Source organism: Manis javanica, chromosome 7, assembly GCF_040802235.1.
Source record: "Manis javanica isolate MJ-LG chromosome 7, MJ_LKY, whole genome shotgun sequence".
In the NCBI taxonomy this organism is placed as follows: Eukaryota; Metazoa; Chordata; class Mammalia; order Pholidota; family Manidae; genus Manis; species Manis javanica.
Window position 1 is genome coordinate 9273753 of NC_133162.1, and position 15384 is coordinate 9289136.

At 37.7% G+C, this 15384-nt stretch overlaps 1 protein-coding gene across 12 annotated transcripts in view; it reads left to right on the forward strand.

Moving 5' to 3' along the window:
• ATE1 (arginyltransferase 1) overlaps positions 1-15384 on the forward strand; it is a 145482-nt gene that overhangs the window by 70492 nt on the left and 59606 nt on the right. For all 12 annotated transcript variants that reach the window (XM_073240296.1, XM_037011139.2, XM_037011138.2 and 9 more), the window contains one exon: positions 845-944. In XM_073240296.1, the coding sequence (XP_073096397.1) occupies positions 845-944 (100 nt within the window). The remainder of the gene's footprint in view (positions 1-844; positions 945-15384) is intronic.

Here is a 15384-nt window from a genome sequence, read left to right on the forward strand (position 1 = left end):
TTTCTCCTTGGATTTCAAGCATCCATTGTTACTAAGACAAAAAGGAGGAAATCTTCAAGGAACAAACATAAAAACAAAACATACAGCTTTTCTCATACTTAAGAAATGTACCTAAGTTTTGCTTAAAACTCAAGCACAGTCATTCATTTGAGCAAGTAGACTGAAATTCTGTGCGTAGATTTATCCAGATAAAATTAAGACCATGTCAAGCACAGGCATTGCTGACAGCTTCTCTGCTCAGTTCGTCCTTACCTCTACATATGCATAGAGAAATGAGGTGAGATAACATGATTTATTCCCCTCTCTAATTGTAGGGAAAATAAATAATGAAGAAGGATCTAGACTTAAGAAAAAGTTATATGTCATATACAGTTGAAAGTGTTTTGCATGAAAGCGGTCATAATAATAGTTATTCTTCCTGAAATTTGGCTTTTGGCTTTTGAGTTTTGTAAAGTCTGCTATACTGTTTTTAACTTGATAAACTCAGTCTTTCAGAATTCCAGGGGATAATGAATAAGAACAAGAAACCATATTAAATAGAGTATTATTTATGCTATTTGATTTATTTTTTTTCTAGTTACTATTTTTAGCTATTTGAATTTTAGTTTAACTACTATGCCCGATAACATAAAAATCCTAATTCATGCATTTGCTTAAAATAATTGAGGTTTTTTTGTATCCCTTTAGTGAAAATCATCTTACAGTATTTTTAAAATTATTTTTCTTTCAACATGTAGATAGCTTAATACCAGATGTTCAGATTTGTCAAATATTTGTTATCCAGTTATATAGTACTTTGAATATTGGAACTATATTTAATTTTACCTTCTTCTTCTTTCGGCAGAGAAATTGCTTTTACTAGGCAACTTCATGAGAAAACATCTCAACTCAGCTATTATTATATGGGTTTCTACATTCATTCATGCCCCAAGATGAAATATAAGGTAAAGTTGATTTTCACACATGCATCTGCTGTTGATCTGTTACAAAAATAATTGCTTCCCTAGCTTCTCATCATAGTAGTTGAACTTGCCTTTACATTTCTAATGTATATCATAAATTATTGTTAAATGTTGTCGTAAACTTTTCATAGACATAGTCTACTCATGGCCTAGAACAGTGCCTGATATTTGTTTAATAGGAAATTAACAGAATATATAGAAATCTTGGCTATTCTGGAACATTCAGCAAGACCCTACTTGCTTGGGGTAGCACAGTCTGCCCACTAAGAACCTGGCCCTCTCTGGGGTACCTCATCCTCCTGCTGCCCTCCATTCTTTCTTTCTCCACTGAGTTTTAGCTTTGTTCCCTCGGGACTCAGCCACTGTCCAGAAAAACTTGATATAAGCAGTGAGATATTTTTGAATGATACAGTAGTTGCAAATATTTATAAGCTTTTCATTATAGAAAAATTAATCTTTGATATGATTCTTATCTCAGGGCACAGAATTTGGAGCTTTGAAGGGCAGGTGAATGGGTTAAAGAAATCTCTTTGCTGCCTCAGAAATGAAGCTTTCTGTAGTGAGAACCACAGCCTCTATTTCTCTTATTTTGTAATTTATTGTATTATTGTGAGAGTTAAGATTAGGATTTCTCTCTAAGAAGAAAGTCTTACTTCTTATGACTGTCTTTCATGAAACTCTGATGTTTTCTAAGTATTAGTAGCCCACTGTAAAAGCTCTGGAAAGTATGGACAGTTAGAGGAGCAGAATCCCCATATCCCACAACCTGTAATAACTGTAATGAGATATTTCTGCTCTACTCAGAGCACTGCTATCAGCTGTGAAGCTGCAAAAAGATGTAAACATGAATCTTGCTCTTCAGATTTGTTGACAGCCTAGATAGTCCGGTCGAGGTGTCCTGCTGGCACTTAGAAGATCTCTTTTAATCTCATATTTAAGTGTACATTGTAGATAACTTCTGAGTTTGGTCTTCAAAAATTTCCTTTATGCCTAAATTATTAATTTACTTGATAGGTCTAAACATATATCCTATGCAGAAGGAAAAGCATGAACATAATTCTGTTTTCCCCAAAAGACTTATTTGGTACTACTGTTTTTATTAGTGTTCTCTTCTTCCAGTTCATTTTTCTGATGCTAGATTAGTTCTAAGTAGGAAATTCTACTCAAGTAATACAATTATGACACTCAGAACTCTTGCCACTCAAATACATTAATCTTCTTTCATGTACTTGTTCTTGACCTATTCTAAACACATATTTTAGGCCAATCATAGGGACTTGGAGAAATTTCACTCTTAACTCCCATCTTCAGTGGCCATTCTAGTGTCACCTGATTAATTTCTCACATCTGAGAGCCTCATGATGAACCAGAAAGATGATGATTTCTCATTTTAAGGTTTTCTGTTTCCTGTCTATTAACTTTAGAATTACTCATACTGGAGAAGCTCAAACCTACAGTTTGGTTCCTGGGGCCTGGAACACAGAAGGCTGACAACCAGCATCTTTCAGCTAGGTTTTCCCACCTGAGGGCCTTGACCCATGCTGTTCTTGTTTTACTCCCTCCCTCTGCCCATCCTCCACACTTACAAATTCCTCATCCGTCATTTCTCAGCCTAGGAGTCACTTTCTCCAGTAATCCATACTGGACACTAAGACTTGATTTGACCTCTCACGCACCTCACCTCTACATTTCTTCCCCAAACTCAAATCCATCTGTTGAGTATATATATGTTCATGAGAACCTGATGATGTTTATCTTCTTTGTGGATGCCAAGTACCTAACAGTGTGCCTGCTACACAATAGATACTTAATTCATAATAAACATTTGTTGACTTGAGTAGAAGTATTCATTATTTATTGTAAATACTCATTATATATTATTGCTGAGGCTCAAGCAGTATATAGGGAAGAAAGAAACACATTCATTTGTTTAACAGATATTTACTGAGTGTGAAAAGGACAGCTTCTATTTTACAAGTATGTTACAACTTAGGAGGACACCCAGATAGTTCTAACAGAATGTGAATGGATGTCACGGAGTACTGATAAGCACTGTGATAGCAAAGGGAGGTGGTGACGCAGGAGTGTCTTATCAGTTTGGAGAGGTCGCTCAAATACAGCTGGTCTTGGTTTTTGCACCTGTACAATAGGAATGATGTAGAACGAGCTACACTGTGTTTTTATCTCAATTTGAGTGTGGAGCGTACTTGCACTAATAGGAGAGTGTCTGCCTAGTTGGGTAGCATTCACTAAATCATCCTGTGCTTTTGTTGGGACCTGCTAAGGTTCTGTATTTATATGCTGATAAATAGCATCAGACTTCTAAATGGCCTGCTTGTGCTGTTAGCCAGATTTCTAACTTTAATTCAAGGCTTATATGAGTGTGTACCAATGCTGCCTTCCTTTATGAAAATTTGCAGAATTGTGGACACTTGTCTTTTGCTTGGAGGAAAGTGACACTGAACTCTTTTAGGGTTGGTGAACCTCTCAGTAATAAGTCCTGTGTTGTGCCACAGGGTGTCTGTTGATTTTGGCTTTATCCATTGAGGCAGAAAAGGTCTCAGAGCTCAAATGTTTGTTGGCAGAATAAGATAGTTCTTTTGCTCTACTGAAGTGAGGAGAATTTGGTATGTTTGTGCTAGGACTCCAAGTTGTATGTCATCATTGAGGATAGTCTGACTAATTATAATCAGTTCAAGCCCATTTGTGTCAGAAAAGAGCAACTTCTTATATGCCAGCATAAACATCCCGCAAACAGAGCCATTGAATTTGAGGAGGCCTGGTTGGGGTGGTGGGATGCCGTGTCATTCATTCAGTCCCTGTTCCACATGCTGCATCCAAAATTTAGACTGTGATTTCCCTTACTTAAGGACAGAGAGCCAATTCAGCACACCCTGTGGTCGTGGTAGATTAAAGCCATTTCATAGCTGTTTTTAAAATCCTAAGTCACTGTGTCTGTAGAAAACTTAAAGCAACAGCGCCATGATAAAAGGAGGGCCAGTAACTTTGTTACATTTCCTTGTATTAGTAGCAGGTTTGATGGCTAGAAATCACCTCAGAAACAGACTGATCTTTCTTTTAGTAGAGCAACATTAACATGAAAGCTAGTGTTTCCATGTAGGAATTTCTTCTTGGCATTTTGGGGTAAATTTATATGTTTTTTAAAATCATGAATCTAGAGGAAAAGAAGTTGATAAATCAGGAAATTGGGGGAAATATGATAATTCTGCCACAAAAATAAATGCAGAAATGTCATCAGTTTAAAGGAATCCACCAACATATAGCCGAAAACAAGGTGAAGGTTGCCATTTGTAGGAAGCAGGAGCAGCGTGTGGAGGAAGGCAGCCTTGATCTGATCAGTGTTGCTGGCTGTAGCTGTAGTCGTGTTCTGTCAACAGTATAAATAAAAAAGTAAATGCACTATTAATCAGTTTATGTACAAAATATATGAGTGGGGTTTCAAGAATAACAAGCCTTGAAGCAAAATAAGGTCATAAATTGGTAATTTCAGCTTGCGATGCTGCGTAGTGCTGCTAAGATGCTAAGAGAGCCAAATGTCAGGCTATTGGAAATAGCACTTGGCAGTGTTTGCTGGCATTTTCCGGTGTTTAATAGTCTCTGTAGGCTCAGGTTTGTAAATATATTAAACTTGATATCTCTTTAATTGAACAGTTTTTAAGACACCCATACTAATGAGTAAAGAGTATGAAGAACATTTGAAATATTTTCAGAATAATTTATAATTTCGGGAATTCCAATTTCTCATTTCCAAATCCCCCAAATTAGTACCTGTTGGAAATTTACAAACACCAGTGATACCTAGGTTACAGACGAGAGTGGAAAGCAGTAGTATCAGTTTAACCATTAAAACAAAATTTAATTATTTACTATTATATTCACATTATATCTTCTCAGGAGAGACAATTACAAAAATTTGTAGTATAGTTAATGATTTTGTAAATATTTGTGAGATAATAATGATAAAATGTCTAAATAGTAAATTCTATAACATCAGCATTTTCCTGGCATGGTTATTTGAACACTTCTGGTTTCTCAAGATATGTTGATTATAATTTTTTTTATTGTTAGTTTAAGGAAATTATTTTCATTGCCTTAATGATTGAAGATAAGTCATTTTAGATAACTGAGAAGTAAAGGTATGTTCATTTTAGTCTAGGATATTTTACTACATTTTGAGCAAATGAAAACCTTCAGTTATTAAAGAATAGCATAACTGCTTATAAAGTGGGAATTTTCAGTCAGATGGTGTGCTGTTCAAAATTGTAAGGTAGATGTTGGTCCAGGCCCGTTTCTGATTGTATGTTGAAGGTCTAGAACCAGAGACCAACAAAATATAACTCAGAGAAAATGAATTGCATATATTATAAAATCTCTGTTTTTCAAGATTGCTTGAGAGTAAATTTAGCATGTAACTACAGTAATATTTAAAACTCTATCTTCTTTCTTAGAGCATCACTAAGTGTTTAAAGTATAGTAATGGCATATTTTTGCCACAATGTAAGTCATACGTAGGAAAATCTACAAAGGTATTTTCTATCTTGTATTAAAGAGAAAAAGGAATACATTTTAAAATAGGAGCTTTTTAATAATGAAGAAGGAGCAGTCTCTTAGGTACCTGGTACATGATGCACACTGGGGATATAGTTGCAAGCAGAACAGGTGTGGGCTCTGCCCTAGTGGAGATTACAACCAGGGGGGCCTGTGGATAATTAGACTACAGTGCAGAGTGGCACCAAGTGACATTTAACTGTACCTGAAACTAAAGTAATGTTTCATTTGGGTTTTCTTGTTTAGATTTAGACATGTTGCATTACAAACTTCACCAGATGATACATTTATTGTATGATACAGAGAAAATTAAAGTATTTAACAGCAGGTCTGAGATACACAAAAGAGCTGGTTTGACTGATCTCTTAATGAATAATGAGTTATGAAGACATCTGAAATGACTATGCGAAGGGAGGACGATGGTTTGATAGATGACTTCCAAGAGTGTCCATCATCATTGCTCTGAGCCTGTGTGTGTGCATGCTGCTTCAACCATCCCAAGTATAGATTCTGTCTCCTTCACCCTGAATGGACTGGCCTGTGACTTGCACTAGTTGCATGCCATGGAAGCGACTCTCTGGGACTTCAGGCCCAGGCCTCCGAAGGCTAGCAGCTTTCACTTCCTCTGTCTTTGGGTCCAGCCATTGAAAAAGGTCCAGCCACCCTGCTGGAGGGAACAGCTACCTGGGGGGTTTGATTACATCTTGGATGTTTCAGGCCCACCAAGTTCCTAGCTGAATGCTACTGCATGCCTAAGCGAGACCAGCAGAACTACCACCTCCCGGAGCTCAAAGAATCATGAGGCATAATAAACTGCTATTGTTTGAAGCCACTGAGTTGTGGGGTGGATTGTTACTCAGGAATGTGTGGCTGAAACACAGGGTGTACAGTGGAAGTCACTAGATATAGATGTAGATTTCCGTGCAGATGAAATTCATTCTGTATTGAGCTGTGCAGACTCATGTCCTAACGCTGATTGACCCAAGAAGCTTCTGATGGCTCAATGTGAGAGAAGCCATTTAGCTTCCATAAGCAGCCGCACTTACAGATGTGCCTCTTTGGATTAGGAGAATTCATCTTGTAGAATACTTGAGCCTACAGGGCATTTCTCAACATGACGATGAATTTTGGTTTTTCTTGTCCTGCTAACGGTGAGCACTGCAAGATGGAAATCATGTGGTCGTCTTCATAGTTACATAGGTGGTATGTGTTGAAGTAAGTTTTCCTTTCAGAGTACTATGGTTTGCTAGTTTACAGCAGTTATAGTCTTATGCCTCGTATTCCCTAAAATGTATTTTTATTGAATTCTTTTGGTTTTACTGTCGTGTTTAGGGAGGATGGTAACAGTTGGTTTACATAGTTGGATATATTTTCTTGTAGTCATAGTCTTAGATGTAAGGCACAAAGAATTTAATGAAAAGCGGAAAATAGAATGATTAATGACAAGAAATAGTCATGATATGTTGTGTTATTTATCATTGTTTACATTTACTGTTAATAATGTAGCCATTTTAATGGGACTTGGTACTGTTTCAGCATAAATCAGTACTAATTTGAGGACTCAGGAACTAACTGAAATGAATAGAAATTGTGTTTTTAGCTTAGAAGAGTTTCTCTTTGCAGGAGTTACCTGCTGACAGGGAGGGGGTGGCATGGTTTTCTGGCTGCGCTCCTCAGCGATGCTTGTCCTCTTGGTCTGCTGGTCTCACAGTTCCAAGGTGGTTGCCGCCTGTTAGGGCGTCATAGGCCATTAGCAGTGGCTAGACTCAGAAAAGAATAACGTCCTCTCCTGAGTCTTTTTTAATACATTATTTTTAATTGTGGTAAAACATAGATACAAAAATTTACCACCTTAACCATTTTTAAATAGTTCAGAGGAATTAAGTACATTCACATACTATGCCGCCATCACCACCCTCCATCTCCAGAGCGCTTCTCATCATGCAGAACTGAAACATGGTATCTGTTAAACATCAGCTCCCCGTTTTCTTCTCTCCCCACCCCTGGCTACCACCACACTACTTTGTGGCCCTGTGAATTGACTACTCTGAGTAGTAATAGAATGACAAACTATCGGTCTTTTTTGTGACAGGCTTATTTCACTTAGCATAATGTCTTCAAGGTTTATCCATGTTGTAGCAGGTATCAGAATTTCATTCCTTTTTAAGAAAGGCTGAGTAATATTCCATTGCATTTATATGCCATATTTCATTTGTGCATTCATCCAGTGATGGACATTTGCGGTGCTTCCCTCTTTTGGCTGTTGGAAGTATTGCTGCTGTGAACATAGAAGTACAACTAAGTCCCTGCTTTCATTTCGTGTATGTATATAGCCAAAAGTGGAATTGCTGGGTTGCATGGTAATTTTATGTTCAATTTTTTGAGGAACTGCCATACTGTTTTCCACAGTGGCTATTCTGCTTTGCATTCCACCAGCAGTTCAGACAGGTTATAATTTCTCCTGATCATTGCTTGTTCTTTTCCAGTTTCGTTGTTTGCCTGTCACTATCCTGATGTGTGTGAGCTGGTCTGTATCTTTTTTTAATACCCAGGAAAATCTTACCAAGAAGTGTCCTGGCCCACTTCACTCATTTCATTTGTCAGAATTGGCCTTGTGTCTGCGCCTGAACCAATAACTGACAGTCACTGAATGGAATTAACTGAAGGCAGCCGTCATTGGTGATGGGAGGGGTTTCTTCCTAGAGCATTTGGCTCTGCAGAGGGTTAGCACCTGAACAGGCTTTTTTTTTGTTCCCCTCCATTCTGCCTACAACCAGAATTTTTAACTGAGCTGTTGGTTTATATTTATTTATTTTATAAATGTATTATATATTTATATATATGCTATATAGTTTATGTATATGTATCATTTTATATATACTTTCAAAAATTGAGCTGCTGGTTTAAATATATTTAGTTTTCTAAACCTTTTTACAAAATGAATTCCCTATGCTTTCAAAATGTTTAATATCTGCATGCAAACTCAGTTTATATTCTTTGTTTTGATCTCTTCCCATCCACTTCAAAACTATTGATTTCCTTAAAAAGTGGAAATTGGAGTACATAGAAATGGTGTTAGATATGGTTTTAAAAATTTCTTCCATGTTGTCTCAGAGTGCTGATGTGTGACTGTTCTGTGATCTGAAGAAGGTGTTTTGATTGAATTCTTTATCCAGACTTGCATGCAGGCTGAAGTAAAGAGTGATTTCAGGCAGTCTGCTTTGGTGCCATGACATGGCCAGACATCAGCGAGCTGAAACATCAGAAAGGGTGCAGAAATGGCAGAAAAGAAACAAAAGGCGAATTCATCTGTGATTAATCACTCTAAACTCAGTGCCTCAGCTTGATTATGGTCACATAGTGCCTCTGGAGTTCTTCTGCAGGAGTTTGCCTCAAAGAAAGTAGTGGCATTACTGTTGTAGAAGCACCTCCCCCAAAAAACTGCAGTTTACAAAAAAACTGCAGTTTACAGAGCTGCATCTGCAAAACCATATGCTACTGATCCCCAAGCTCCCAAGCTGTTCACAGTTTCCTGACCAGACAAATCAGTAAATGTCATTTTACTACAGTCTTGGCAGCCCAGAGTGATGCATTTGAGTACACGTGGTAGTGACTGCTACTGCTGGTCTGAAAGAGGCACAGATGATCTCCTCGGTTACCCACAGCAGAGAATAAAACACTGGAGGTTTTGATTCAGCATCTATTTTTCTTGATGTTAAATGTCTAATGAATTAGATATAGTCAGTAGAAAAAGTGACCACAGAGTACTTTTAGTAAGGGATTTTTGATGCCTCCTACAGGAAACTGGAGGTTAAAGAATTCACTTGCTCATCACAAATTCTTGTTTCCAAAATTGTCATATGTGGAATTTTGCCACATCAAAGTCAAAAGCAGTGGCGTAAGTGTCAGGTGTTCTAAGCTGCTCATTTCAGATGAGAAAATTGAAGCTCAGTATGGTTAACTTGTGCAGAGTTTGCATTAACTCACGTTTTAATTTTGGCAACATGAAGGAGAGTTGAAGAACTGAAATTCATATAAATAGCAGTGCTACCAGGTTTATGAGAGGTGTATATAACTTTTTATTTTGGAGAATATTAATATACCTCCATATTAATTAAAGGTAAATGTTAACTGGGGAATATACTTACTTAATCATGTGCCTTATTTTTCCCATCCTTCTCATCTGTCTTCTCACAATGAAATAGAAAGCTTGGTATATAGTACATGATACTTAGCCTTTGAAAAACATCACCACCTTTACAGCTTTTGAAAGCACTAGTGTCCAAGCTCTGCCCTGATCTACTGAAGACGAAATTTGCTTCCTTACTTTACACGGCCCCGTACTCTGACTGCCAGGTGCTATTTTATGTGTTCTGAGCTTCCCTTCCCCCATGCCCTCTGCTGTCTCCTGCATCTGAAAGGTCTTCTGCCTATGCCTGCATGTGCCAGCTGCAGCTTCTTTTCCAGATCAAGCTCCGGTACCAGTTCTTTGGGGAAGCCATTCTCTGTATCTCCCCTCTTCCACCCCCACCCACTGCACTTCTATGTGCTGGGGCTGCAGTGTACCTTTCCCATTCTGTGAACTGTCATTTCTAAGCGCTTTATCTGTAGCTCTCCTTGTGTTCTAGCTATTTGTAGGTATATGTGATCAGTCAGTGTTCACGGAGGGCCTGCTGTCTATGAAACATCATGCTAGATGCCAAGGCAAGAGAAAGATGATCAGATATGGTCCCTACTTGCCAGTTCCTTGAGCAAACCATGTCTTATCTGTCACTATCCCCAGTGCTTAGCAAATTAATTGACACAAAGAAGGTTCTCAGGGAGTTTATTGACGGGTGCATATGGAAGGCAGGCATCTATCTGCCAGGATGAAAGTGGACGGGAAGCCAGGCAGTGAGTGAGCCGTGTGCAGGAGCTGGCTGCACACGTCCTTCTGATTGGAACACTGGGCTTAGGAAAAAGAGAAAAGTCCCACCTCAGTAGTGCAGTTTCTATTTTCTGTGAATTCTCTGTCCTACCTATGTGTAGTTTTATTACTAATACTATTAAACTTTTACAGCACGTAGAAGTGCAGTGGGTGGGGGTGGAAGAGGGGAGATACAGAGAATGGCTTCCCCAAAGAACTGGTACCGGAGCTTGATCTGGAAAAGAAGCTGCAGCTGGCACATGCAGGCATAGGCAGAAGACCTTTCAGATGCAGGAGACAGCAGAGGGCATGGGGGAAGGGAAATTTCGTCTTCAGTAGGTCAGGGCAGAGCTTGGACACTAGTATTTTCAAAAGCTGTTAGTGACTTGTGATGTATAAATGGAAAAGGACACTATTCTTAAGTGTACAGTTTGATAAATTTTCACAGTGACCACATCTGAGTAACCAACATCAAGATCAAGAAATTTCAGCTCCCCACAAGCCTATTCCATGTCCCCTTGATTATCCAACCCCCCCCAAGGATAACCACAATAGACTAATCTTTCCTGTTTTTATACTTTACATAAATGGAATTACTCAGTGTAGAGTTTGACTCTTGAACAACATGGCTTTGAACTGCTCGAGTTCACTTATATGTAGATTTTTTCAATAAATATATTAGAATATTCCTTGGAATTTTTGACGATCTCAATGTTTTTTTTCTGATTTACTTTATTATAAGAGTACAGTATTACAGTATGTAATACATATAACATACAAAATATGTGTTAATTGTTTATATTATTGGTAAAGCTTCTCGTCAGCTGTAGGCTGTTACTAGTTAAGTTTTTGGGGAGTCAAAAGTTATGTGCAGATTTTCGACTGCGTGGGTATTGGCACCCCGAAACACTGCATTAGTCAAGGATCAATTGTGGGTTTTTTTGTGACTGACTTGTTTCACTTAACAAAGTATTTGAGACTTACCCATGGGATTGTGTAACAAGAGGTGGTTCTTTCCCATTGCTTGTACGTCCATTCTGGTGTGGATGGAATGTTTCTAGGTTTTGGCTAATAAAAGTGCAGCTGGGAACATTTTTTTACATATATTTTGGTGTACATCCATGTGCATTTCTAATGGGTACAGATCTATAGGTGTGGAAGTGTCAGATCATAAGGTAGTATGCAGGTTTAGTGCATACTGCCCATACTTTTTAAAGTGATTTTATTAATTTACACTCCCAGCATCTGCATAGGCAGGTTCCAATTCCTTCCCATCCTGATAGGTGTGTAGCAGCTGGGGTGTGCTATGGTTTTAATTTGCATTTTGCTGTTGACTAACAAAGTTGGATGCCTTGTTACATGTTGGTTGTCCGTTTGTAAGGTTCAGGGTTTTTGCCCATTTTCCTATTGTATTGTCTGTTGCTGTTACACATAAGAGGTTCTTCATTCATTCTGGCTAATGTGTAACTGTTTTACAGATGCCTTCTTTCGTTCATTGCTTGCCTTTTTATTCTCTTAATGGTATCCTTTGATGAGCAGAAGTCCTAAATTTAATGTAGTGTAATTTATCTTTAGTGTTTCTGTGTCTTGTTCAAGAAAATGTTGCCTACCCTATTGCCATGGAGATTTTTTCCAGTATTTTCTTCTGAGATTTTTATAGTTTTACCCCTCACAATTCAGTGATTTATTTGAAATTAATATTTGTGTATGGGTGTATTAGGGGTCAGTACTGAATTTTTTCCCCCAGATGGATGTTTACTTTTTGTTTCTTAAGGGCTCTGCCCTGCATGTACCAGTTTAATAAATATTTCAATTAAATTATTTGTCATTATATTTGTATTGTGTCCCAGCTTTCCCCTTTTCACAATTATCATTGATTCTATTAAATGATCAAATTACTTATTTAATTTTAATTTCTTCTTAAAGAATGATATTGAACAGTCTATTCTATTAGGAAGGGAATGCAAATAAGTTTGTTGCTCTTGTTCATTCTTTCAAATAACAAAAAAGAGACTGTGGAGAACCTGTTTAATTACAACAAAATGATGTTTTGTGGAAATTCAGTTAAGAGTGATTAAAACACAATAAAAAGCTCTTTATGTATTAATAGTTACAATGTCAAACATCATTTGCCAGTCATATCCCATTTTGTCATTTACCTTATGTCATTGTTTATGGTATGTATTTTTATTTAATTATACAGAAGTTTAAAATTTTTATGTAGCCCAGTTTATTAATCTGTTTCCTCTATGGCTTTTGGCTTCTATATATTATGCTTTCAAGAGATTTTCTCTACCTCAGATATTAAAACAATGATATCTTCACTTTACTTCTTTATACCTTGAAAGATTCATCTCAGGTTTGCATCCATTCTGAAACCTTGCCTGACTCTTAGGTACAAGTACATATGTCCATCGCAGCTTATGTGCTGATATCTACCATTCACTGCATTTTATTATAAATACCTTTTTTCCCATATATCCACCTCTCTGAGCTTCTTGCAGGGTAGAGTTTGAGTTCACTTACTATTTTAGCAGCAATCCCCGATTTATAGTAAATGTTTAACAAATCTTTGGATGGACTGATGGACATACAAGAATAATGAACAATTTAATTGTTGGTGTATATCTATGTTGAATAAAGTGACATTATTTGGCATATCAGGATAAATCTTCTTATAATTTGGCAATACGAATAAAAGAAGTTAATTTAACATAAAGTTTCCTTTTAGAGTAATGAGAAAGTTACATTTGAATTGTCAGATAAACAGTGAAGATATTCTTGCATTTCCATTTTTCTTCAAATTGAAAAAGCATTGCAAATAATTTAGAACATAATTCTGAAATGATAGTCCTGTATAATATGTGAAACATATATGGGCTTATATTTGAATTGAAGGCTTATTTTTAAATAAGTTGATTGAAAAATATATCTAATTGAATAAAGTTCACTTTTGAAATAAATGAATATATATAAATAATTTTTCCTGGGGAGTATGATTATAAATTTTGATAGTTGCATAATGTAATTCTATAATTTAAACTGAGATCAATTTGTTTCATAATCTTAACCAGCTTTAGTGGGACAAAGGGGGTCGTCCCCCTCTGAGTTGCTATTACTGCTTGCCTTAGAACAGTAATTCTCTATTGGGCAGTGTTGTCTCCATCCCAGCCCCCATCCCATGTCTTGAGACCCTTTTGATTGTCACGTGGGTGTGCTACTGGCATCTTGTGGGTATAGAGGTTGGGGATGTTGCTGAATATTCTGCAATACATAGGACAGCCCTCACAACAAAGAATGTTTTAGCCCAAAATGTCAGTCATGCCGAGGTTTGAGAAACTCTGTTGAAAGAGTTACCTACTTGCCATTGAAGTTTGTAGGGCTTTACATTTTCCGAGTTACTGTGGGTAATTTAACTACTGCTGTCAAAACAGAACTGCAAGAAAGATTAATTTTGGTTCCACCAAAACAATCGTGAAATAAACTATCGTGTATGACACACCAGAGAGAAGTTTCCTGTGTCTAATTCATGGCCCTGTGCAGTTGTACACTCATTGGTTACCCCAGGACATGTGTGGCCTTCATGTCAACTTAAAGGTAATTTAATGGTTCTGTACATTGAGAAATACGTAGCGAATCTTAAGGTCTCTTAGAAGGAGAAACAATGAATAAGGTTAAAATTTCCAAAACAGAATGCTTTCTTTTTTTAGTTCTGATGTGCATGGTAGGGTCTGTGTTTAGGATTTATAAATCATTCTCTGTTCTTTTATAGAAATAAAAAGAAACTTGACAGCTTGATAATAGCCAAGTGAATTGAATCACTCTTACCACAGAGCTAAAGTCAGTTCATCTTTTTTTACTGCAAAGAGCAGTGCTTGCATGTACATATTAGGTCTCGGGTGGTTATACTCATTTTCAGCTTTGCTGGGACAGAGGTGTTTAACGTCTCCTATGGTCGCGTACTTCAACCTGGCGTGGTTGGAACTAAGTTGTTTAGAGAAGCACGTGTGAGTATGTGCTTAGCTGTTTTCTTGCCTGGTGTTCTACCTTGGTGTTGATGTTAGAATGAAGCCATTTCCCACCCCCTGAGGATTCTCCATCATGGCTCAGATCTTCCTTCCTTCCTGTACCTACTGTACATGTTGTCTTGGTTCTTGTACTTTCATTCTATAAAAGTAAAGCAACTGTAAGATTTGCATTGCTACAAAAGCCTTATTGTATAAGTTTATGGCATTAGCTGAAGGGAAGTACCCTTGAGTAGCTTAGTTATCTTGGCTCTACAGCTGTAAGTTGAGAATGGCAGGGCTGAGAGGCCTGGCGTCAGCTGCTGGAGGACCTACCCAGTTGCGTCCTCACTCCCTTCATTCTGCTCCCAGCCTCAACCATGGCATTGTTCAAGGGTGATGTACACTGCGTGAAATCAGTTTGCTACAAAGTCTGCAGTGTCACGCATCTTTTACGTACAGATTCCTTTGCTTGGTCTGGGGCCCCTTTTCTTCCCGATTCCTCACTGTCTGCTTTTAGACGTTCCTTTGCCCGCCAGGGTGTGCTTCCTTTCATTCTCTCTGCCGGTTCATTTCTGTTGTACGTTGTAAAACACAATTCAAAACTCAAATTTGAGTCTGCAATAGTCTATCTTACCCCACTTTTACCATCCTTTCTTGGCATCCCTACAGCCATCATTTAGTCATATTTTTAGATACATAGTATATAAGATATGTAGTTTATCATTTAATCTGTGGCCCAGTGATAATTTGCAGCTATCCTCCTCCTACTGTTTGTTACATTCATCCTATACAGAGAAGCCCAGTGCACTTGGATGACTGTCATGGACATACCCATTTCTGAGAGAAATTGCTATTTATGTAGACTCTGCCAAGGAAATGAAACCTTTGAGATGAGGTTGCCATGCTTAGTACCATGTGACCCTGCCAACTTAATCACTTA